This window comes from Macrobrachium rosenbergii, chromosome 47 (assembly GCF_040412425.1).
Source record: "Macrobrachium rosenbergii isolate ZJJX-2024 chromosome 47, ASM4041242v1, whole genome shotgun sequence".
Classification (NCBI taxonomy): domain Eukaryota; kingdom Metazoa; phylum Arthropoda; class Malacostraca; order Decapoda; family Palaemonidae; genus Macrobrachium; species Macrobrachium rosenbergii.
The window spans coordinates 48,757,695-48,783,105 of record NC_089787.1 but is presented as its reverse complement, the minus strand read 5'-3'; the positions used below and the strand labels follow the sequence as shown (position 1 = coordinate 48,783,105).

General features: G+C 41.5%; 1 protein-coding gene across 2 annotated transcripts in view; it reads right to left on the bottom strand.

The window, feature by feature from the left end:
* The window catches only part of LOC136830834 (DNA-binding protein SMUBP-2-like), a 713,243-nt gene that overhangs the window by 10,251 nt on the left and 677,581 nt on the right, over positions 1 to 25,411 (bottom strand). For both annotated transcript variants that reach the window (XM_067090812.1, XM_067090810.1), the window contains exons 15-16: positions 22,468 to 23,453; positions 21,152 to 21,250 (exon numbers count right to left, since the gene is read on the bottom strand). In XM_067090812.1, coding sequence (XP_066946913.1) covers positions 21,152 to 21,250; positions 22,468 to 23,453 — 1,085 coding nt within the window. The remainder of the gene's footprint in view (positions 1 to 21,151; positions 21,251 to 22,467; positions 23,454 to 25,411) is intronic.

Sequence of the window (25,411 nt, the reverse complement as noted above, 5' to 3'; positions counted from 1 at the left end):
CAATTCTCTCTCTCTCTCTCTCTCTCTCTCTCTCTCTAACTCTTGAGTTACTGAGTTATTCCCGCTTTCTACACCAGGTGCCTCTGAGGCATGCAACTGTTTCTTTCGCTGTTGTTCCTCTCTCTTTGCTGCTCAAGTTGTAACTCCCATTATGGTACTCTTGGAGAGAGCATCAACTACTTTATTCGTTTTTCCTGCTATATGTTCAATTCCCACAATATCGAACTCTTACAGCCACTCAGTCCAATGAGCCTGGATAGTGGTTAAATCCCCTTTCTTGAATAAATCTCTCTATGGGCAATGATCTGTGTTTATTCTGACTTTATGTCCCAGTAAAAAGTAGCGATGTCTCTCCAGCATCCAAATGTCTCTCTATAAAAGGTACTGTAATTCTTCTCTGCCCCTTTTAATGCTCGTGATACTAAACAAATTGGTTTTTCATTCCCTGAATCATCAAGTTGAGAAATCACTGCTCACGTCCGTAACTACTAGAAATGGTCGATCGAACTTTGGATAAGCTAACAGTTCATTACTAGTGAGTGAAATCTTTAATTCTTGAAAAGCTATTTCTTCCTCCTGTCCCCAATGAAAATCCGACTGTTTCCTCAATGAATCTAGTGGTCTTGCTATTTTACTAAAATCTTTTATAAATTTATGATCGTAGCCTGCGAGCCCGAGGAAGCTGGCTACTTTTTTTGCAAGGGCCAACTCCAAAATCATAGCAAACTGTCTGCACTCATACGAAAATTATATGCCTCGTAACACAGATGTTATTCCAATAACAGTTTGTTTATGGAACACAACACTTGAAATCTTGCATTCTTGGTGATCCAACTATGCTGAACGGCTTGCGACTGCACAAGCCCATGTTGAATGCGGTGCTCACGAATCCTTTGCACCCAACAAATGTCTCCCAGCAACGAAAGTGATTTGTAGACTTCCTGCCCGACATCTCTCCAAAATCCTGGATCTTCTCACGAAAGCGCAGGCGTAGAAACCTGCAGGTGTACCATAAACAGCTCCCATATCTAACTTGTATCAGCTGAGGCTCATAGAAGGCATTCCATACTGCTCTGCTGCGAGGAGGTGGTGTCTTACATAAGTCAGTCATATCGACAGTCAACTCCAAAAAGTAGCGAGTCTACTCACTATGTCATATTATTACTGAACTATTAAAACTACTGGGGCAAAGGTCATATGATAACAATGTGAAACAATTCCAAGATGCTAACTGGAATTTCCACAATCAACCCTCTATCAGGTACACTAACTCTAAGATACTATTCATATACATTCTACCCAGTACAAATTACCCGAGAAACCTACCAATATACTGAATTCATTAAAGGCAATCCTAAACATCTGAGAGGAAAAATATCTCGTAAAGTCATCAGTTTTACCCTGTCGAAATCTGCTCAGTTCTTCAACAAAATAGCAATTAACATACAGGCAATCGCTCCTTTGATCATAACAACTACAATTACCACTGGCACAGCCCTCTTAACTCTAAAACAGAACTGAAAAATCCAAATACCAAAATTTTGAAGCCCTATTAAAGTCTTCCTAATACTATCCTAGACCCCACTGATTTACCCAAACCTGTAACAGATCAGGCAAATTCTGTCCGATATACTAGTTACCCCCGACCCCAAAAAACAAAATCCTAAGTAACAAAACCTTATTCTGTAACTCTATATTCAAAGATATTGTGGGATGACAACTATACATCATAATATTCTTACATAATAACACACGGGCCTAACCTTACTACGAAATTAGCCCATGTTGCGATTCCCAAAGTCATGCGATTGCGAACCATTAACTCAAAACAACAAATTACTAACGCTAAATGCGAACAATGAAGTCCCTAACCGCAGATGTGATCCATCAAAAGAAAAAAATTCATATATCTATGAAATTCTACGGTATTTTGCCCTTAATTTTAACTAAGTATTGCAGCACATAAGAGCAAAAACTGAACTTGGTCAATTAAATATTTTTATAACTCTACGGACTAACGTCCTTTCCAGTTAAAAAAAAAAACTATAAGTTACGCCCATTTACAACCCAATAAAAAAAACAGAAAAAAAAAAAGAAATTATCATAACCACAGTACAACCCAGGAATTAACCCTTAGTGATTCCCACTGACCCGTCTTTTTAATTTTAGATATATGTGTCAACCTAGACACACCCGTGTTCTCATCTGGAACAACAAATCTATTCCCCTTTTGTGCTTCTACAACGTGGAAAGGACCTTCAAATTTAGGACCCAGCTTATAGTTCAACTGATTCCTGACATTATCTTCACATAAACCCTATCTCCAACAGCCACTTTAACTATATCTGGCTTTGCATTGCTCCTATCTACCATGTCTCGCATTTTCATTGCAAGATTCTTAGCAAGACGCACATCTCTCTCTTTCGTGGTGGAAATCAGCAATCTGATTGTATCGTCACCCGTTGGAATGGGCAACAAATTGAACGCACCCCGCGCTGGGTAACCGAACAGCGCCTCATTGGGAGATATTCCAAAGATATCGCTTAGCATAGTGTTAATACTATGTTGGACCTGTGGAAGATATCAATCCCAATTTGGATCATTACCACCTATGGTCATCCGAAGAGCTTCAATGACCTTCCTATTTGCTCATTCATACAGGCCATTCGCTGCTGGTCTATTGGGAATAATCGTGACTTTCCGAATACCAATTACATCCACAAGACATTGCAAAGTCCTATTTACAAACTCCCTCCCATTATCTGTAATCAAACCTCTGGAACCCCATAACGGGAAATATATTCATTAAAGAATGCGATTGCTACCTCTTCCCCTGTTTTACACTTCAACCGGAGAATCTTTACGAACCTAGTTAATTCATCAACAACCACCAACAGGTGCATATGGCCATAACTAGTTTCACAGAAATTGCTCAATAGGTACATGTGGACTATTGCTTTGGGTCTGGTAGGAATCGGGAATGAACCCAATTTACAAGAAACGACCCTTGATGGCTTACACACATTACAGACTGAACAACTTCTCACAAAGTATTCTACCGGACTAAGCATATTCTTCCAAAAGAATTATCCCCATACATTTTGATACGTCTTCTCAATCCCCAAATGTGGACTGCCAGACCTACTGTGAACAATATCTAACATCGTAGGTACTAAACTCCTAGGAACGACTATTTGCGTCAGTCTGTAATGTGTAGTCTTAGGGCAATTTGTTTATTTATGTTTTCGTGCAAATATTTAACAACCCTTTTAAGAGGTGGTTCAGTTGTTTGGTTGTTGCTCAAAGGAATTGGTCAGATTCTTATTTGCTTTAACTCTTGTTCTTGTTTTTCCGGAGAAATCAGTTCTCGCCTGACTCCTGCATGGGTCCTACTTTTTTTTCCATACTCCGACCAAGGGTTCTGAGTTATGGGGTCGCATATGACATTGCCGTCATACCCTATAAAATACCACTTGGTTATATCCTAATGATCACATTTCAACCTATGATTCTTTTATTCATTGTTTTGCCAATATTATCACTCAAGTTTTGAAAGCCGAATTGCTCTTGTCTAATGGTAATTTGTTGGGGGACCATTATTTTTTTCAGACTCAGTAAATATTGGTAAACATGCCTTCTGATGTGACGAATTTACAGGTAACCCCTCCCTGGATTTAATCACCGATAGTTCCTCTACAAAAGATGATTGGATATTATCTTGCTAGACATTATCACGTGTAGATTAAGTCTGGAATGACCAAAAATGAAATTAAGACAAACGTTATCCATGATCTTGTGCTTAATAATGTTTTGCCCGAGGATGCTCTTCATTTTTGCAAGTCTGATGCAGAAAAGCGTCTAAGTATGCAATTTCGAGATCTGGAGGCTACTAGTAAGCAAATATTGGAAATGGATGCTGCTCAAGAGCGAGAGTTTCAGATTGAGAAACTTAGGTTAGAGAAGGAGAAGCTTGCTCTTGAAAAGGAGAAATTGGACAAAGAGCTTGAACTCGCTACGCTGAAGAGCCAACAGCCTCCACCCAACCTTTTGTCGGAACCCCTTCCTTTTGATGTGGCTAAGGTGAGTAGGTTAGTGCCTAAGTTTGAAGAGTCGGATCCTCTACTGCTAATCTTGCAGTAGAGGAACCAAAAGACTATGAACTGGTGAAAATGACATTATGGCAGCTTATGAATCAACTGTTGAAGGCTATCGTCAGCAATTCCGAAAACTACAAAAACTCCCTGGTAAGACTTGCGTTGAATTTGCAAATGAGAAATTTAGAGCTTTTAAGAAATGGTTAGGGCCATGTTCAGTAAATGATTTTGATTCTTTGTGTAACCTTATAGTTAGGGAAGAATTGTTAAATTGTATTTGGAAGATCGGGAAATAACTTTCCTTAAAAAGGCTGCCGTTGCAGCGGATTCTTATTCTCTGTCTCATAAAGCTCAGAACCAGTCAGTTGGTGGAAGAAATTTTAATGTAAAGTCTGTCTCTGTCAGCTCCCCTGGGGCTCAGTATGGTGATGTTAGTAAGCTGTCTCAGAATGTCTGGTCAAAGAGTAACAAATCTGATATATTTTGTTCTTATTTTAAGAAGATATGTCAGTTTTTCTGAATACTGGTCTAAAAGCTGTAAAAAGTCGAAGCATTTCAAACCCTGAACAGGCCAGGATAACAATGATATGGCTAAGCCCCATCTAAATTTAAAAATTCAGCCAAGTACACAACCTAAATATATTTTGAGAAATCAGAGTGGTAAGGACGAAATGTCTGCAGATAAAGACGAAAAGGATCCGCTTAAAGGATTTAAATTCAGTGGTAAGGTTTCCTTAATAGACTGTGATGATTCCATAAACGTAAATATTCTTCGTGATACAGGGTCAGCTCAAAGTATCTTGGTAGGTAGCTGCCTTCTGGGTGTTGAGAAACCGTTCACAGGTGAACGAGTCTTGCTGAAAGATTTGTCAGGAAATCCTAGTCTCCCTTTGGCCAAAGTTAACTTGCTCAATAAGTTGATTTCAGGACCTGTGACTGTTGGAGTAATATTTCAGCCATTACCAGTGAATGATGTATAGTTTTTGTTGGGCAATGATCTTGCTGGTACACTAGTTGTTCCTGATCCCGTAGTTGTGGAGAGCCCATTATTGGACGATCCCTCAGCTGATATCGAGTGCGAGTTTCCTTGTTAATTTCCCAGTTGTGCTGTCACTCGCTCACAAAGTAGGAAGGCTTATAAAAATAATGAGGAAAGCAGTTCATCCTTTGACTATCTTCAATTGCCCTTTAGCAAAGACAGCTTGATCGAGGCACAAAAGAATGATCCTACATTACCTGATATTTTAAATAAGGCTGTCGACAAAAAGGATCTTGTTATTAATCCTGGTTTTTATTTTGAAGGTGAAATTTTGATGAGAAGGTTCCATCCTGTTGATTGCCCAGCTGAAGAATGGTCAGAAGTACATCAGGTTATACTCCCAAAATGTTTTAGAGATAATGTGATGTCAATGGCCCATGATGGAATACAAGGTCATTTAGGAGTTCACAAGACTTTCCAAAAAATTCTATTTCATTTCTTATGGCCAAAAATGAAGGCTGATGTTTCAAAGTGCATACAAACCTGCCATGTTTGCCAACTTGTCGGTAAAGTGAATAAACCCATTCCACCTGCTCTTTTATCCCCTATACCTGTGGTAAGTGAACCATTTTATAAGATTATTGTGGACTGTGTGGGACCTTTGCCTAAGACAAGGAGAGGAAACCAGTACGTGCTTACTATATGTGCACAATGACTAGATACTTTGAGGCAGTTCCACTCAAGAATATTAAATCTAAATCTATAGTACAAGCATTGTTAAAATTTTTCATGTATTTTGGGTTCCCAATGGTTATTCAGCATGATCAGGGGTCAAATTTTACTTCAAAGGTGTTTGCTGAAATAATGAAAAGGCTTAGTGTAGATCAATGTTTTTCCACAGCTTACCATCCTGAGTCACAGGGAGCTCTAGAACGTTTTCACCAGACTTTTAAGACCATGGTTAGAAAGTATTGTCTTGAGACCCAGCCAGAGTGGATGAAGGTTATCAGTATTTACTATTTGCTATTAGAGAAAGTAAGCATGACTCTTTAGGTTACTCACCTTCTGCATTATTGCTTGGGAGAGAGGTTAGGGGACCTTTAAGAATTTTAAAAGAATCTTTGCTTTTGCAGGATCCACCAGATACAGTATAGTCATTTTCTCAGCTTTTTGTGAAACTGAAGACTACTTTATCTCAAGTTCAAGCTATTGCCACTGAAAATTTAAGAGAAAGCCAAGTTAGAATGAAACGTAATTATGATCATAAGAGTAAGGTAAGAACTTTTCAACCTGGTGATAGGGTTTTAGTTTTCATGCCAGTTTCAGGGGGTCCTTTTGAAGCCAAGTATTCAGGTCTTATCCTTATTAAAGTATTCAGGTCTTTACCTTATTAAAGACAAAGTGGATGAACTTAATTATGTAATAAGTACTCCTGATAGGAGAAAAGGTTTAAGAAAGGAACATGTTAACCTTCTTAAAGGTTATCATGGCAGAACAACAGAGACTGACTCCTCACATGATGATGTAAGCAGAACTCCCTCTAGGAATGTAGTGTCAGCCATGAAACTTTTGCGTTCTCTGGCCGAAGAAGTAGAGTTAGGAGTGAAAGGTTTTGAATACCCAGTAAAAAATTCTGAGATTAAGAGAAATCTTGGTGACAAGAACCCACATTTGGATAATAAAAAACTTCTAGATTTGATTCACTTATCTGAAATGTATCCTGATGTTATAAAAGATGAACTGGGTTTGTGTACCATTTTAAAACAAGATGTAATTCTAATTGAGGGGCAACCCCAATCAAGCAGTTTCCCTACAGGCTTAACCCACAGAAAAGACTTAGGACGAAAGAGGCCATGCAGTATCTCCTAACGAACGGCTTGATTGAGCCATACTGTAGTCCCTGGGCTTCACCATCTCTACTGACTCCTAAGGAGGATGGAACAGACCGACTCTGTACAGATTTCCATAAAGTGAACGAATTGACTGTAACAGATTCTTTTCCCTTGCCTAGGTTAGATGACCTTATTGACTCTGTAGGTCATGAAAAGTTTGTTACAAAAATTGACCTTCAGAAAGGTTACTATCAGGTATTACTTACTCCTAAAGCCACGGAAATTTCTGCATTTGTAAGCCTGATGGTCTATATAAGTATCTGAGAATGCCACCTGGAATGAAAAACGCCCCAGCAACATTCCAGAGAACAATTAATTATGTTATTAGAGACCTGGAAGGTTGAGTGAAGCAGGGCTGACTATCAACCTCCAGAAAAGTATGTTTGGATGTGCAACCGTTACCTATTTGGGACATGAAGTTGTTAGATGTGGTCTTACAAAACCTAAGACTGCAAAGATTGATGCTATCTTGCATTTCCCTGTTCCCCCTCGATGCTGAGTCCTAAAAAGGATTATCAGTGGTCTGATAAATGTCAGCGAGCTTTCGACAACATTAAGTTAATGTTGTCTTCTGATCCTGTTCTTTGTTCTCCGGATTTCACACAACCTTTCGAGTTACATGTTGATGCTTGTGATACGGGATCAGGGGCAGTGCTGCTTCAGAAGAGTGGTACAACAAACGTTTTTCATCCTGTCTCGTATTTTTCCTCGAAATTCAAGAAACACCAACTCAGTTACTCGACAGTGGAGAAGGAGGCGCTCTCACTGATTCTAGCATTGGATCACTTCAAATGCTTTCTTCATGATTCTCCATTTCCCATTTTTGTCAGAACTGATCACAATCCTTTAAGATTTATAAATAAAATGCAAAATTCTAATCAAAGGTTAATGAGATGGTCTTTGTTACTTCACGAGTACGACTTAGTAGTAAACCATATAAAAGGTGTACAAAATGTAACTTCTGATAGTTTGTCACTTTCAAGCTAAAGGTATATGTAAAATGTTCGATACTTGTATTATGCCAGGCCTCTTAAGGGGGAAGGTGTAACAAACATTCATTAAATGTTTTTATTTTGTAGTGTAGTCGCAGGGAAATTTGTTTATGTTTTCATGCATATATTTAACAACCCTTTTAAGAGGTGGTTCAGTTGTTTGGTTGTCGCTCAAAGGAATTGGTCGGAGTCTTATTTGCTTTAACTCCTGTTCTTGTTTTTCCGGAGAAATCAGTTCTCGCCTGACTCCTGCACGCATATTGGATTTTGGGTATTGTTTGTATTGAGTAATGATTGTTACTGTTTGTTTGTGAAATGTATTATCAATGGGACCCTGTGTCTTTTAATAACCATCTTTTTGTAGCAAATCCACACTAAAAATCAGCTAGGAAGCAGTTCATATAGAAGTTACGTCAAACCGAGTTGGGTTTGTTACAGTATCTAATCTTCCTAACTAACAAATTACCCTCTAATTCAAGTCCTGCAAAAGTTAGCTTATAACCCTTCCTAACTAATTCCCCCCTAAGAAACGCCTTTGTGTCTCTCAGAATTTCGTCTTTATCTTGCTTAGCTTCTACTAAACTAATATCCCAATCTATGCTATCCCCAGATGCATAACATACATGAGTACCCTCTTCATCAGCAAAACTCCTACCTCTTCATCAGCAAAACTCCTACTAAGGGCGTCTGCTATGACATTCTGTCTACCTTCTCTACCTTCTACATACTTAAGCTTAGCATCAAAATCTCTGATTGTTAAATACCACTGGGCTCTTTTTGGGGAAAGATCTGGCTTATTAAAAAGATCCAACAATGGCTTATGATCCATCAGAACCTCTACTTGATTGCCCATTACGAACATTTTGAAGAGTACCAAACTAGATATCACGGCAAAGGCCTCTTTGTCTGCTACCGACCATAGCCGTTCATTACTACCTCATGTCTTAAACTTCCTACTGTAAAACGCAATTGGATGGAGTCTTCCGTCGAACTTCTGCATAAGGCATGCCCCTATACCATCATAACTAGCGTCTGTTACCAGCATGAAAGGATGTTCCAAATCAGTAAACTTCAACACTGGGGGATTTACCAAGGCATCCTTAATTTTCTGAAAAGCTAATTACTGACCATCTCCCCATACAAACTGCACATCATCTCTCAGAACATCTGTCAGGGGAGATGCCAAAACAGAAAAACCCTTCACAAATCTACAGAAAAATCCGGCCATCCCTAAAAAACACCAAATCTGCTTCTTAGTCTTGGGAGTGGCAAACTCTACAATCGCCCTAACTTTATCATCATTCGCTCTAACACCCTCTTTAGAAATGACATGGCCTAAATATACTATCTGTCTCTTGAAAAAATTACACTTAGCTAACTTTATCTTCAAACCCACTAATCTATGTCTTCTAAAAACCTCCCTTAGAACTTCTAAATGTTCATCTACTGAATAAGTGGCAACTAAGATATCGTCCATGTACAAATAGACTTTTTCCCTAACAAGTTATGCAAAACTGTATTCATTAGCCTAGTAAATGTCATCGGGACTGCCTGTTATGCCAAACGACATTCGTATGTACTCATAATGCCCCTTTGGCAAAGAGAAGGCCGTGAACTTTCGACTCTCCTCGCTAAGCGGTACTTGCAAATACCCTTGCATCAGATCAATTGAGGAATATATAATATTCTTCCCCCATATCTCCATACATAAAGATGGCAAGCACACCACAGGGTAGCGATCAGGAATGGTTTTCTTTGCACTGCCAGCAATAGGAAATTAAAAGACGACCAACTGGGCCTAACAATCCCTTCTTCCTCCCACTTACTAACCTCTTGCTCTACCTGTTCCCTAATCTTAAAAGGAATTCTATATGAAGGAACAAAAATAGGCTGTTTTTTCCTCCAAGTGAACCTTGTGTTCTAACACATTTGTTAATCCTAACTTATCCCCTTTGAGTGTGACTGTGTCCGCAAACTCAGCCAGAACATCTTCTACACCCCCAGCATATTCTTTATAATCAGCATTGGCTAACTGATCCCTAAAAACTTGCCTTCTAGCCTGTAACTCTTCTTCAGATAAACTACGAAAATCCCCGACAACATTCACTGAATTATCTTCATCAGCCCAGTCAACAAAGTCAATTGCATATGTACCCTTCTGGTAATTGCGAACTGAATCATTGCAGTTTAGCAATTCCACCCAAGTGTCCCCTGAACCTGATACCCTATTTATAGAACCCGTACACAAAACCCCCTTCAGCTTCTCGCTACCTTCATCTACATACATCTGTCTGGATTTATGCACTCCTTTCACTCGAACTTTCACCATCGCAACCATACCAGGACCAAGCACCACATCATCCGTCAAAACTCTCTTATAACACTTCTCACAACCCCTCCCCCCTGCCGACACATGTTCAACATTCAGCCCTGGACCCTCATGTGCACCCGATCCATCGTCATCCACTAAACTGACATCCGTTCCCTCATACGGCACAAACACCCCAGGCACTCCCACAGTTAAACCACAAACCCCCATATGATCCGAGATCTTTCATCTCCGACATGCAGGATGACCCAGTAACAATGTATTCCCCAAAGCATACCCCTGTATAACCAAAAATGGTTCTGTGAAAGATCTACCCCCAAGAGATAAATCTACATCTGTGTATTCCAAAATCTGTAACCTATTTGCTTGAACATCACATACAGCTTCCTTAGCAGATCTCAAAGAGCGATCAGGAAACATCGATCTGAACAACTCATAATTCATCAGATTAATGGAGGCGCCTGTATCTATAAAGACCCTTACATTTATACCATATAGAGACCCAATTACGACTGGCTTTGACCCTGAGGGTTCTCCCAGAAGTCCTATATCCTAAGAAACACCCATCCAGTTTTCCTTTACAACTGACTGATCTTTAGAAAATGTCCGCCAATCACAAGATCCCCTCAAAAAATTCTTGTGAGGAACTTTCTTATCTGAGCTACCAAAATTCTGAAATGCAGTCCTATCATTATACTGTCTCCGAGACAGGCAAGACCGCCAAGGATGACCATAACTCTTACAACTGCCACAATACTTAACACAGCAAAATCTCTTAATGTGTCCCTGCACATTGCAATTAAAGCAACGACCCTGTGGGATCCTAGAACTCAAGCCAACCATCGATCTTTGGCTATTCCAAATTTCAACAAAATTCTTCGGACTGCGGACTGGATCTCCGCATCCTACACAACCATAGGCTGATCTAAGGCATCTCTGATCACTATTTCCTCTCCTCATTTTCAGCTTTTTCCTGTGTAAATAAATCCGTTAACTGATTCTTGGCTAATCACAAATGCAAAAAATTCCCAAGTCCCGCAAAAAGTACACACTTTACAGAAAAAAACACAAAAAAATTTTCCCCTTGAAATAATTCCCATACAACACGAAACCTAAAATGTTAATTCCCTTTACTCTAACAATTAGTTCCCAGAACTCAAAAGAAGGTACTAATCAAACCCGCCATTAAATCCAAAGTTAATTAAACCCACAATCAAATCCAAAATTAACTAAACCCACAATTAAATTCAAAAATTAATTAAACCCTTAATTAAATTCAAAATTAAGTAAGCCTAACATTAAATTCACAATTAAGCAAACTCATAAGTAAATTCAAAATTAACTAACCCCCGCAATTAAATCCAAAGTCCCATGGGAAAAAAATGCTGGCTGAGTGCACAGCTGATTTGCAAAGTGGGTCAAAGTGGCCAAGTTCACTCCTTCAAGGCCAAACAACAACATAAAAAACAGTCAGTCTCCACAAGTACAGAGAATGGGAATCCACTCTCACGTAGAGAAAATGGAGCTCGAGCAGATGGACACGAGAAAGAGAGAGAGAGAGAATTTGTGCCCCTCACCCTCAGTGCAACAACCCACTCTCCCTATCCCCCATCCAAGGCCTGCTGACGCCTATAGAAGTAATGCTTAGCGCGAGACCCAGAAAAGAGATGAGCTTGCCTCTCCTGTCTCCAAGGCACAGATTGCTGCGAATCAACTTATAGCAACTGCACCCACTTTACATACACGCAAGTATGCACCCAAAATAACAAACATAAGTGTGTAATTATAAAAATAAGAAAAAAAAACAGTTTAACAACACACTAAGAAATGCATACACACTTACATAAGAAATGTTTACACAGTAATTCAACAAATGTAACATAAAATACTACCCAATTATCAAAGTCCCCAGAAATAATACAACAATAAAATATTCCCCTTTGCTAAACCCTAAATGCAGATGAGAACTGCCAATTGCTATATATAAAAAAAAAGATACGAAACACGATCCAAAATGCAACTGCAATGCTCAGAGCACAGAGAAGCAAGTAAGATGCTCCGCCCAAACTAATGAAGTCACTGACATGTCACTCAGGCAATGATATCACTACAGCCACCGCCCAAAAAAACAAATTATAGTGTAATGAACAGTCCAATTTGACATTAAATAACAACAAAAAGAAGATAATAACACTTACGTACGTTTCTGCCCAACAGCACGTGAAATCTCTCACCAAAGAAAGAGAGAGAGAGAGAAGGAGAAAAAGAATAACACACTCTCGTGCATATTTTCGCGTGTTTTAACACACACAGGCGGTCAAAATACCGCAATTACTTCACATTATACACAATATATCCCTAAACACTCCCCAATATGAACTAATGCCCTATTAATACCCGTAATAACACTTTGCACCTCGTGATGCATCACTAACACAAAAAAACTTAGCGCCCAAGAAAAAGACTGACTCACCAGAGTCGCTTGACAACAACTCCCTAATCTGAATTGCTGACGACAACAAAATTCTATTCTGAGATGCCAATACTAAAATTACTAAATTATGTCTCTTCAGAAGCTTATCCTTAACTGTCTTCTTATCTATCTATGTCTAACACAGCTGCCAACCACTGTTAAACAGCCCAGATTCGAGGGCCATCTTTTTATTGATGTATCTGTTTTAAAAACAGAATTAAGCATCTCACCTTTCTTGAGATGTTACTGGTAGCCGTGGCTCTTCCCTTGGGTCAGCAGATCCCTTCTCCTTCGTCATATGACTTTCACTAAACTTATCTTTACACAAAGGCCTACTGAGACACCGATATACAAAACTAGACTTTCTTGAGAAATTTAACGAAAGTGAGTCCGCAAAAGCTACGGTTGAAAAATGGAGTGATTCACACATAACTAGAGGAGACACCGTTGTGAGAGGTGCTAAAGAAAGAGCAGGAAGACAAGTACTGCTGGTTTATTAATGAAGCAACCCACTTATAAAGCAGCGTGTGGACGTTGGCGTCTATGCAGAGACCGCCAGTACAAAATTTTACAAGTGACCCAAGGTCAAACTATTTCTCTACACAAAACAGGACAGATAAGTATAGAAAACATGATGATTAACAATAGATGGTTGGACACAAAAATACTCTGACACATATACTTGGTACAAAGGCAAATGACCAGGTAATAAATATACAAATCACAATAATGATAATAAGATTGTGTACGTGCGACCTCAGGTCGGCTGTAAAGGCACCGCAGAAAACGGGATGTTCATCATAGAGAACCCGTTGAGCGGGGACTTTACAATACTTCCCCCCCCCCCAAGATGTAGAGAACGTCTGATCAAAGCAGGTATCTGCTGGGGTGATGGAGGGGGCCGCGCCTTCTCGATGCCAGCTGGGGTTCGACTTCTCTGGTGCCCTGTGGATGGGTGTGTTGGGTTGCTCTCCTGCCAGGACCCGGAGCCTTCCAGGGGCGCCCACGAGGTTTTTTTGCGGACGGGGCGGGCTGAGGGGGCGCCACCTCCTGCGGGGGGCTTTGGGAAGTGAACCCCGACAGCTTCCTCCAGGAATGCGGGTTTGAGGCGGTCTATCGATACCCAGTCTTCCCTCCCGTGGACAGCCATCCAGAATGCCTTCTTATTTCCCTCAAGTATGAGGAAAGGCCCCCTGTAGGGCCTGGTTAAGGGTGGACATACGGCATTGTTCCTGACGATGACGTGGGTGGCAGAGGATACACCGGGGGGCATGAAGGGAGACGTCCTGTCGGTATATGTCTGCCGGCAGGGGGTGAACTTCCCAACCCTGTCGCGGAGCCTCTGCGTTGTTAAGTCGTCCTGGTCCTCTGTGATGAGTTCCCCCAGGACTACGAGGGACTCCCCGAAGACCTTTTCTGCTGCGGAAGGGTCGCCGTTGGCTCTGGGGGCAGTCCTCAGCCCGAAGAGGACCCAGGGCAGCTGGTACTTCCAGTTCTCGGCGGTGCAACCAGCCATTGGCTGTGGGGTTGTAGGCGGTGGTGCTGTGGTGAGTGGTCCCCAGCAGGCGTGCCAGGGCGGTCCACAGCTTGGACAGGAAGGCGGGGCCCCTGTCCGTAGTTATATGGTCCGGGACACTGAACCGGCTGATCCAACTGGAGAGGAGGGCCTCTGTGCATGCACTGGAGGTGGCTTCTTCTGTGGGCGTAGCTTCGGGCCACCTGGTGGAGTGGTCGACGACTGTCATATGGTATCTGGCTCTTCCTGATGGGGGAAGAGGACCCACTATGTCGACGTGGATGTGCCCAAAACGTCTCCCCAGCTGGGGAGAGTCGCCCACCCCCGATTCGGTGTGCCGCCCTACTTTGCTGGCCTGGCACTGTATGCACTGCCTTGCCCAAGCTGTTGCATCCTTCCGTACATCGTGCCAGACGAACTTCTCTGCCAGTAGCCTGGCCGTCATCCTGCAGGAGGGGTGGGGCAGTCCGTGGATGACGTCGAAGACCAGCCGACGACGGGAAGTGGGCACCAGTGGGCGGGGGTGGCCAGTGCTTACGTCGCTCAGCAGTGTTGGCCCTCCAGGACCGAGGAGCACGTCCTTCCACTTCAGCAACGTGATGGCGGTGTGGTAAGCTGGAATCTCTGGGTCAGCAGCTTGTTCCCGGGCGAGGTCCTCATAGTTGATCCCAAGCTGCACTGCGTTGATTTCAATCCTCGAGAGGGTGTCGGCTACTGGGTTCTTCCTGGTGGGGAGGTATTTGATGGTGCAGGTGAACTCTGCGATGGCCATGAGGTGCCGCTGCTGCCTGGAGGACCATGCATCCCCCAGCTTTGTGAAGGCGTGGACCAGCAGCTGGTGGTCCATCCAAACTGTGAAGGGCGTACCCTCCAGGAGGAATTTGAAGTGGCGTACCGCCTGGTACACCACGAAGAGTCCCCTATCGAAGGTGCTGTAGTGGGACTGAGCTTCCTGCTAAAGAAGGCGATGGGCTGAGGGGCTCCGTTGACGACCTGTTCCAGGACGGCTCCACAGGCGACGTTGCTGGCGTCCGTTGTTACCTGGAGGGGGGCGCTGGAGTCCTGGTGGGGCCAAAGCTGTTGCCTTGGTGAGGGCGGCCTTCGTCAGGGGGAAGGCCCGCTGTTGGTTGGGGCCCCACACTAAGGTCTTCGGACGGCCCTTGAGGATCTCCGTCAGGGGGGCCATGGTGTGTGTGACCCCCGAGATGAACCTCCTGTAGTATTGACCATCCCGAGGAATTCTTGTACGGCTTTGATGGAGGTTGGGGTGGGGAACCTGACGACGGCCTCGACTTTCGATGCAACTGGGCAGACTCCTCCTAGGGATATCTCGTGGCCCAAGAATTCAACCTTACCAATGCTGAAGGTGCACTTGTCAAACCTGACGACGAGACCATTCTCCTGCATGCGCTGCAGGACCTTCCAGATGTGCTGAAGGTGTTCCTTGTGGGACCTGGAAAAAATTAGGACAGCATCGACGCAGCAGACGCAGAAGTTCAGGTCCCCCAGGATGCTGTCCATCAGTCTCTGAATCGCCCCTGCGTTCCTCAGGCCGAAGGTGGAGAAGGCGAAGACATAGGACCCAAAGGGCGTGATGATGGCAGTTTTGGGGATGTCTTCTGGAGCTACTGGTACCTGGAAATATGATTTTAAGAGATCTAGTTTTGAGAATATTTTGGCACCATGGAAGGAGGCCGTCAGGTCTTGCATGTTTGGTAGAGGGTAATGGTCGGGCTTTATAGCGAGGTTGAGCCGCCTGTAGTTGCCACAGGGTCCCCAGGAGCTGTCTGATTTCTGCACCATGTGAAGGGGGGAGGCCCATGGGCTGGGGGCCTTCCTGCATATGCCCATACGCTCCATCTTGGCAAAGGCCTTCTTGGCCTCCTGAAGGTGCTCTGGGGTAAGCCTCCAGAACTTTGTGTGCATCGGGGGGCCCCGTGTCTTGATGTGATGATATATAACAAGCACCTGCGTGGAAGCCCTACTATCAAGTTTGATAAGCTGTTTCGGTGTGCCGGATGATATAACTACAGACAGGGGGCCGGCATTCTTGTCGGAACTCTGGGTCTCCCTGGCACGCCTGATGGGGACAACACTCCACAGTACGACGGCATACAACCCTGCAGCCAACAGTATGGTGGAAAGGACCCACCGTTCATTGAAAACAGCTCTGATGGCACGTTGTACTGACAAGAATTGGAAGGCGCTGCTGCCCTGGGTCTTGCTGGGTCTCCGTACTGCACCAAGGACAAATGGCAAGGACTCTCCCGTAGAAAAAGTCTACGGCAAAGCATTGGCCGTACCTGGAGAATTCTTCCCCACGGAGCTGGACGACCTGGATACATCCCTTCCAGCTTCCAAGACAAGACTAAGAGAAACTGCAAAGAAGTTCACGCCCTGCCAGAAGATTTTGCGGACAGGACCCATAACTTCAGCCCAGAAGGCCTGAAAACCTGTACACATGTCTTCGTGAGGAACGACGCCCACCGCCCACACTTGACCGGACCATACCAAGTCATCAGTAGAACATCCAGGGCCTACCTTGTCAACATCCATGAGTGGGAAGACTGGATATCTATCGACAGGTTAAAGCCAGCCTTCCTGATGGACAGAGGAACCCAGTAGGAAACCGGCAGATGTCCCAGAATTCCTCCACAAAACAAGACCTTGGATGAAGAGATCAGCATCCCGAAACGAGGTCAAGGACGTCCCAAGGGCAGCACTAAGGATGTCATCCGCCCGGCAAAACTACTGGACGACTCAGCAGTCAACTCAGCAGTCGAAACCGCCCCAAAACCACAGATATCAAGAACTCGGGGTCAGCCCCTGCTCCCAAGAAAATATTGTGATTAACATTCAACAGATCTTCCAATCATTATTTCATAATAATTGTCTGGGGGGGTGGAGTACTTGTAAAGACGTCTTCTTTAACCATTAATTATGATCATGTATCGCATATATGAACATAACAAGAATCTCATATATATATTTGTATGTAGAATTTCCTGGCCTTTCCGCCAATATATATTTTATCGCTGTATGCACATTATGTCTCTTGTTATTGTTATTTGATTGACTATTAACAAACACAAATTGCTCTCACTCAGCGTGCGGGTCACAGAGACCTGGGGTCGAGCACCACGTTTCCGTCCGCACACTGTTATGTATACCTTATGCCCAGGTAATAAATCAATCAGTACCCAGTTCTGTCTTCTTTGACCTCACACAAGCTTCATGTTCTGTTTTTCAAACACAATGTCATTCATCACGGAATAAAGAATGTCCTTTCGATGATGAAGGAGGTTTTTCTAGTTACCATTTAAATAGGAATGACAGATGGGTAACAAAATATTATTTCAAATATTTAAAAACATTGAATGTTCTGAGAGGTAAAAGAGCTATAACTTATATGGAATGTGGAAAGGAGAACTGATGTCATGTGATGAAATGTAATTAACTTTTATGACATTTCGAGGGTAACCGTGAGAGACTGGCTAACTCTTCTTCTTCTTCACAACCAGTCAACATGACAAATGCCTTCCAAGCAAAAGGTGAATATTCGTCATCCGTAAAATTTGTTTATTTGTGTGGAATACTGATTAATCTAAGTTAACAATAACTTTGTATCCTCATTTAAATATACGGTATCATTCTGGGGATATATATTGACTTGAATTCCAGTTCTGGTATGTGTGGTATCAAGTCAGGAGAGACAGGGATGGAGGAAAGGAACTAAAGTGGGATGCATGGTTTTGGAAGAGATGGTGGGATGATATAAAAGTCGTGAGAACAGCGTTCCCTGAGCGTCACAAGGCATTTATGAAGCATCTCCTAATTTTCAATTATATAATCACCCATTTATGGCAGTGTTGTGCCTGTACACCATTGTAACAGGTTTATTAAATGATGTAAATATTCTGTTTTTACCACATTCTGCTATCAAATAAAAGTATTAAATAAATGTAACCCGTTCTTATTTTTTCCTTTAAATCAATAGTTAAAATGTTCAAATTAGTTTTGCGTGACCTGACTTTTCCTAAATCCATTCTCAGCCCTGGGGAAAGTTCATGCCCACGAAAACATTAAAGTGAAAAGAACAGGAAGAGAAATCATATCTGGTCAGCTAAAGATGGATGGCGTGACATTTGGCGAAATCAATTGAGGGCATAGTAAGACTTCTTCCAGGTGTCACTCAGCCCAGGTGTTTAGTTCAGCTGCTGCAGACTGTTACCTCTAACCACGCTGGAGAAAGGAATTTCTCTCTCTCTCTCTCTCTCTCTCTCTCTCTCTCTCTCTCTCTCTCTCTCTCTCTCTCTCTCTCTCTCTCTCTCTCTCTATATATATATATATATATATATATATATATATATATATATATATATATATATATATATATATATATATATATATATATATATATATATATATATATATATATATATATACATATGCTAAGTTATGTTCTTCATTGGAGGGTGGGTAGAGCTCTCGGCTAACATGCTGTTGGCCCAGTGTTCGACTCTCCGACCGACCAATGAAGAATTAGAGGAATTTATTTCTGGTGATGGAAATTCATTTCTCGTCATAATGTGGTTCAGATTCCACAATAAGCTGTAGGTCCCGTTGCTAGGTAACCAGTTGGTTCTTAGCCACGTAAAATAAAACTAATCCTTTGGGCCAGCCCTAGGAGAGCTGTCAATCAGCTCAGTGGTCTGGTTTATACTAAGATATACTTAACATGCTAAGTTAAGTAGTATGCCCTTCTGTACATATGTCTATGTACAGTATATATCCATTGATGTATAGGTTAGGTTAGCTTAAGGTTAGGTTAGGTTAACGTAGATCCGGTTAGGTTAAGTTATGTTAGGTTAGGTTAGGTTGGATTAGGTTAGGTTAGGTCAAGTTAGGTGAGATTAGATTAGGTTGGGTTGGGTTGGGTTGGGTTGGGCTGGGCTGGGCTGGGCTGGGCTGGGCTGGGCTGGGCTGGGCTGGGCTGGGTTGGGTTGGGTTGGGTTGGGTTGGGTTGGTTTGGTTGGTTGGGTTGGGTTGGGTTGGGTTAGGTTAGGTTAGGCTGGGTTGGAAGTTAGCCCAAGTTAGGTCAGGCTAGGTGGGAGGTGTGGCAGATGTGGGAGAGAAGGGGATGGAAATAACCAGTTATGGGGCTTGAGGGTAGCATTATTTGGATATGGGGGTCATGAATGGAGGTTAACGGATTTGAGGGAGGGTGGGTTGTGGTTGACAAGAAGTGAAGTGGGTATATTTGGAAATGAGTAATTTTGGCACTGAGTAGCTTGGGAGTTTTTCCTCTGCTCACAGGCCTTGCTATGAGGGGAAGACTCCCAAGCCTTCCCCCGACCCTTAATGACCTAAAGACCAGAAACAAAGGGAGGAGTCAAGACTGTCAAAGAGGTAGAACATGACGAAAAAGAGGAGATATTAATGAGTAAAACTATTCTTCCTCTCTCTATCCTTGCAGTGTCCATCATTTCTATTCCCTAACTGCAGCATGGCCAATCAATAAATTAGCAGTAGCAGAAAGGTTCACTGTCCAAGCTGGGATTCTAGCAGCAGCAGGAACAGTTGGGAAGGAATTTTTAGCCAAGGCCAAAAGGCCCTCAAAAGGAGCTCTCCTGACCATCTAAGGTTGAGGACATCAACAACCCCAGGGACCCTATACAGGTCATGTAAGTGCACACATGACCATAGGCAGGATGAAAAATGACTGTGCATTCATAGATCCCATCTTGGTCACCACATGAGAGTAGAGAGTTTGTGGTACAAAGGGAGAGCAGAGCACCGTCTCCATGGGCGAAATCAGGCTCCCCCTACAGAGTGGAAAATCCCCACACGATGACACCAACATCAAGAAGATGGCCACCAATGTCCTCCAGAAAAAGTTTCGAGAAAACTCTCACCACTGCAAAAAGGAACAATATGTATCTGAAAGCATTGTTCAGAGGTGCTAACAAACACATACACACCCAGGAACGCAGGTATACCATTGCTCTTATATCCCTGACATAAATAACAACCACACATTCAAACACCACATTCAAGTTCTGTGGTCAACTTACTAGCAATAGATATGTCCTGACTTGACAGTGACAAAAAGTACAGATTTGACCAGGTGAGCGCACCCCACCTCACATAACCTTTCTCACACCATAACTACCATGTTAACAGGCTTTAACGACCAAACAGGCTTTATCGACCAAACCAGCTGTTGTTGAAGGATGCTCCTACATAAACAAAGTTCTTATTCTCGTATGAAGAAATATTCCTACAACATAGTGCAGTAAGTAAGAAAGCAAATATGGAATAGATATGACTGAGGATGAGGTGAAAGTTCATAGGATTAAAGGAGAAGAAAAGAGCTATACTCCTGTCACCAAGAGTCAAGCTTATAACAATGAACAGATGAATGAAGGTAGCCTACTGCACAGGTCTCATGCAACATGAGTCCATTCTAACTCAAATATATGCTTCAAGTTAGTGTGAAATTTGCATATTTTGCTTAATCTTTTGGTTTTTGGCTTGGTTAAAATAAAAGGCTATTCAACTGTTTATATACTACTGACAGACCTGTAGTAATCACAGGATTCTTATTGACCTCTATGACCAGTTACATACAGCACATAAGGTGACTAGTGAGGTAACTTTTATTTATGCGGATAACTTTCTATTCTATTTATACGTGTAAAAAATGCTCAGATTTTAAAATTAGCTTTGCATTCAATAATTAAGTCTCTCAATTTCATAAAACACAGGATATGTACATATCTTAAATTACAGTACTCATATATAACAAAATTATAATATTTCAGTTAAAAAGGTTATTCTCCACAGGCAGTAATTATGATGAGTGCACTTACATACCTTAGTAAACTTTTCCAAAATACTGTCAAAGTCCTCCTCTTCTGCTGACTGAGTAATTTTATTTTTCTTCTTCGTTCTCTTTTCCGGCTTCTTTGTTTTCTTAAAAAGAAAAATCAAATTCATGTACTTAAAACAGATAAACTACTTTGCAAAGAAAATATCTCAGAAATGTATGAAATTTATAAGAAAGTAAATAAAATATATAAGTACTACATTCCTTGAGTACAGTGATAGCATATAATATGAAAAACTAAAGAAAGCTATTCCCGTTTACAAATTAAGTTTCTTTTCAGTTTAAAAGTTCCTTATCAGTAAGCAAAGTAATATTCATAACATTAAGCAAAGGGCTAATTAAAGATTTTAATTTTCATACAATTATCTATTTCAATACTGACCAATTGTTCTTCTAGCTATAATTTTACTGACATGGCAAAAGCAAGAATTTCAGTTACATCTCATCAGGTGGTAGGCTGCCCGTTTTCTGCCTTCTCATTTGCAAGTAGCTTGAGTGACTTACTAGTTTTCCAGATGTTATGGGGGGGGAGGGGTTATGAATGTTATGAATGGTAAGGCTTGAAACAAGTAATTTTTTATGAAAATTCATGTTATTTCAATTAAATTTCCATCATCCTTATGAAAACTTATCTGATCAGGAATCTCCAGAGCTAGTACCGACCGCCTTAATTGGCAGTCCTTCACCAGAACTAATGGCACTATCGTGGTTATACTAACTAAAGTTACCAGTATAATGAGAATCTCACTCTAACAGAATGGGAAACAATATGACTTGACATTTGCTGTTAGCTGAAGTTTGGACATTAACGTCAATTACGTTCAAACTGTTAGTGCTGATCTGCATACTGGGACTGGGTGTCATGGAAGCCATTCATCATATATCCATGGGTCAAATAAGTGTGCCAATTCACAGTGATTAATCAAAACAGTAAAGAACTGCTGTGAATGAAAAACTTCCAACTCCAACATATGAAAGCAGAAAATTAAGACAGGGACAGAAATGCCCTTTCGTCCATCATGCCAAACTTTATGGAAATGGACAAGTTAAATATAAGACTTTCACTTTATTGTCATGAACAAGTTAAATATAAGACTTTCACTATCAGCTAGAGGTCTTACCAAAGTGTAAACTCTGAGCAAATGTTACACTGAACACCTTACTAAATACAGATCAATATAACAGTTTCGCAATGGTCAAGCTACCAATAAACAAGACACTTATAAAGATAAATTAACAGTAAAACATTCATAACTACATGAACATTTACCAGTTAATACTTATAATTTGCCTGCATACTTACATTTTTAATCTCTTCATCTCTTACAGCCTTCTGCTTCTCACAGTGTACACTGTGAACAGTATAATTCTGAAGTATTATATTTCTTCTGCAAAATCTACATTCCTTTGTTGGCAATTTATTTTCCACATTACTTTCAGTACTAATGGCCACTTCTTGGTATTTTCCATCAATGAAACGTGTCTGAGTAACAACTTCAACCCTGGGTCTAACATTTTCATTGTTACTTGTCACACCTGCTTTTGGTATAGCACCAGTAAACATTGCTTGGTCCCTTGAGTCATCTACTCTCAACATATTTACCATGCTCCCATCAATAAACTGGTTCAGGCTTTCATCCTTCTTGGGAACCAAAGCCTGACTATTTTTATTATGTATTATAACACAACGTTTCTTCCCTTCTCCAATACTTTCATGTTTCAGACCTCTTTCCTCTGCTACTGCATGAACTATCTGCCTTTCGAGTGAGCTGAGACTGGGAGGAAATTTAAACGTATCAACATGTGTACCTATGAAACCATTAATTATTTCCTCATATTCTCTTTTAAGGGAATCAACCTGGTGCTCTTCTTCGTCTTCATCTCTGATGTCCTCACTTGATGAATCTTTTCTCGAAGGAGATTTCTCACTTTCATTTTTTTCTTCACCTGCTTTTCTAAGTACAATGTGTCGTTCTTCACCTTCCCCTTGGCTTTCATGCTTCAACCCAAAACTTCCAGCAATTTCATGTATTAACCTTCTTTCATAAGAATTCAAGTTAGCAGGAAATGAATGGGTCTGTGAAGGCGAGTTCAAAAACTCATTGATGATCATCTCAAACTTAATCTTTCGTTTCTTGTTTTCTTCTTCTGTTGGGGATGGAGGTTTGAAAGCTTTTTTTTGCTTTACTTTTTGAAAATCACCTGTGCTATCTGGCTTGCTCTTTTTCTGGTCCTTATCTCGTATTAGTAACAAACTTTCTGGCATTTCAACGTCAACTGTATCAATGTCTGAAATAAGATACAAAACGAAGCATTTGACAGTATGGTACAATAACAAGCAGAATTCATAACAAGGTAAAAGCAAAGAGTACATAATATTATGAAATGTGAATTCTGTTTCATAAACAAAAACCTCACTGTACAGCTATTCATGATTACAGCTAATGATTAACTGAAAGATATTCTTGAAAGAACCTGTCATTTTACTACTTGGGTTTCCTTTGGTTGAGGGAAGGGGAGACAAGTTATAAATAGCTCAACATGTTGCCAACATCAATGACAAAATTCATAATGAAATTGGTATCAGAAATGTTTCTGTTTAATATTTTACTTTGTATGTGAACGTTATATTTGATAAGAAATATAATATCAAGAGTGATACAATATTCTCTTGTGTACTGTTATGGTATGTGAGAATTATATTATTGAGTAAACTTAAAAAAAAAAAGCTACACATTGATGTCAACATTCATGAAATTCCACTGTAGATTATTATTTCCCACATTCTCTTGCACACTCTTTCTTCCTTTTTCCAGCCAATCTCTCCTACACTCCTCCAACATGGCTCGCATAACATCTATCTCCTCACTCACCAAAGCGTCCTTCTATGCCCTTCCATTTACCACCCCAGACCCAATGTATATCTCTCATTTGGTTCATCATCATCTACTCTCAGGTCTTCTAGGACCTCTAAAACATCATCCCAATTTAAACTCTTCCCCAACAACTGCTTCCGATCTTCTTTCTTCTCATTCAAAATTACCCTAATCTTCTCTGGGATGGTGGCCACGAACTTCCGCATGCGGTTTTTTTTTCCTCAACTCCTTCCTCTCCACTTTTCCTCTTGGCCAAAGCTTCTACCCTACAAGCCCACTTCCTCTCTGGCTTTCATCTTTGCCTCCTCAAACCAATAATCCTTCTTGTATACACCACTTCCCTTCATTCTCTTTAATCACTCTAGCCTTCACAGGCTCGTACCCTGGTTCACTCTCACACACACTTCTATAGCACATCTTCAACTGCCCTTCCATAGCACATTTCAACTGCCCTTCCAAGAACTCTCCCAGGCAGCTTCATCCACAGACCATCATTCTCCCCATACTTCTGCCTACAATACTTCTCACACTCATCAAAATACTCATATATGTCTCTTCCCTTCCCGATGCAAAATTTCTCAATCCAGGGAACCTCCCTCTGAAACACCATTTTGGCCTCTTTCACCTCTCCCCCTACTCAAATCTTCACTGCTGCAACTACTACCACTTCCACTCTTCCAATCATTCTCATCTTCCGAATCTGGGCTACCCCTCCAAATCTGGGAACTCGATTCCTCTTTCCTCACACCTCTCCCCTTTCATGTTCTCTACTTCTTTCCCTCTCTTTTCTTACTTTTCTCTTCCTCATCACTTTCATTCACCTCACTCAATGCCATCCTCATCTATGGCGGGTACTCCCTTACTCTTACTTGATAACTCTTACCTTTCTTGGGGATTTTCTCCTTTGCACCTTTTGCCTCAGCATCCTCACTTCCTTTCATAACACTGGGCCTACTTTTAGCCACCTCGGCTACTTTCTTTGCCATCTTGCATATTTTCTCATCCATCACCTCTATCCTTGCAACCAATCTATTTTCCTGCAGGCTGATCATCATGTACATCAGCTTATCCCACCTCTGCTTTCAACCTGCCCCCCTTCACCTGACCTAACACCTTCCAAACCTGCTCACTCTGCCATCTCCAATTATGTACCCCACTCTTTACTAATCTGCCCAATGTTGGGTGCCAAATATTATGTAGGGGGCTTCTTCTTGGACAAAATTGGTGCAGGATGACGGGAACAAATTTACAGGTTAAAGAAAACTCTTATCCACCTATCCTAATTTATTAACCTTAATACTACAACAACCATCAAAAGAACCTTAACCTAATTTATCAATCTTAATACTACAATGACCATCCAAAGAACCT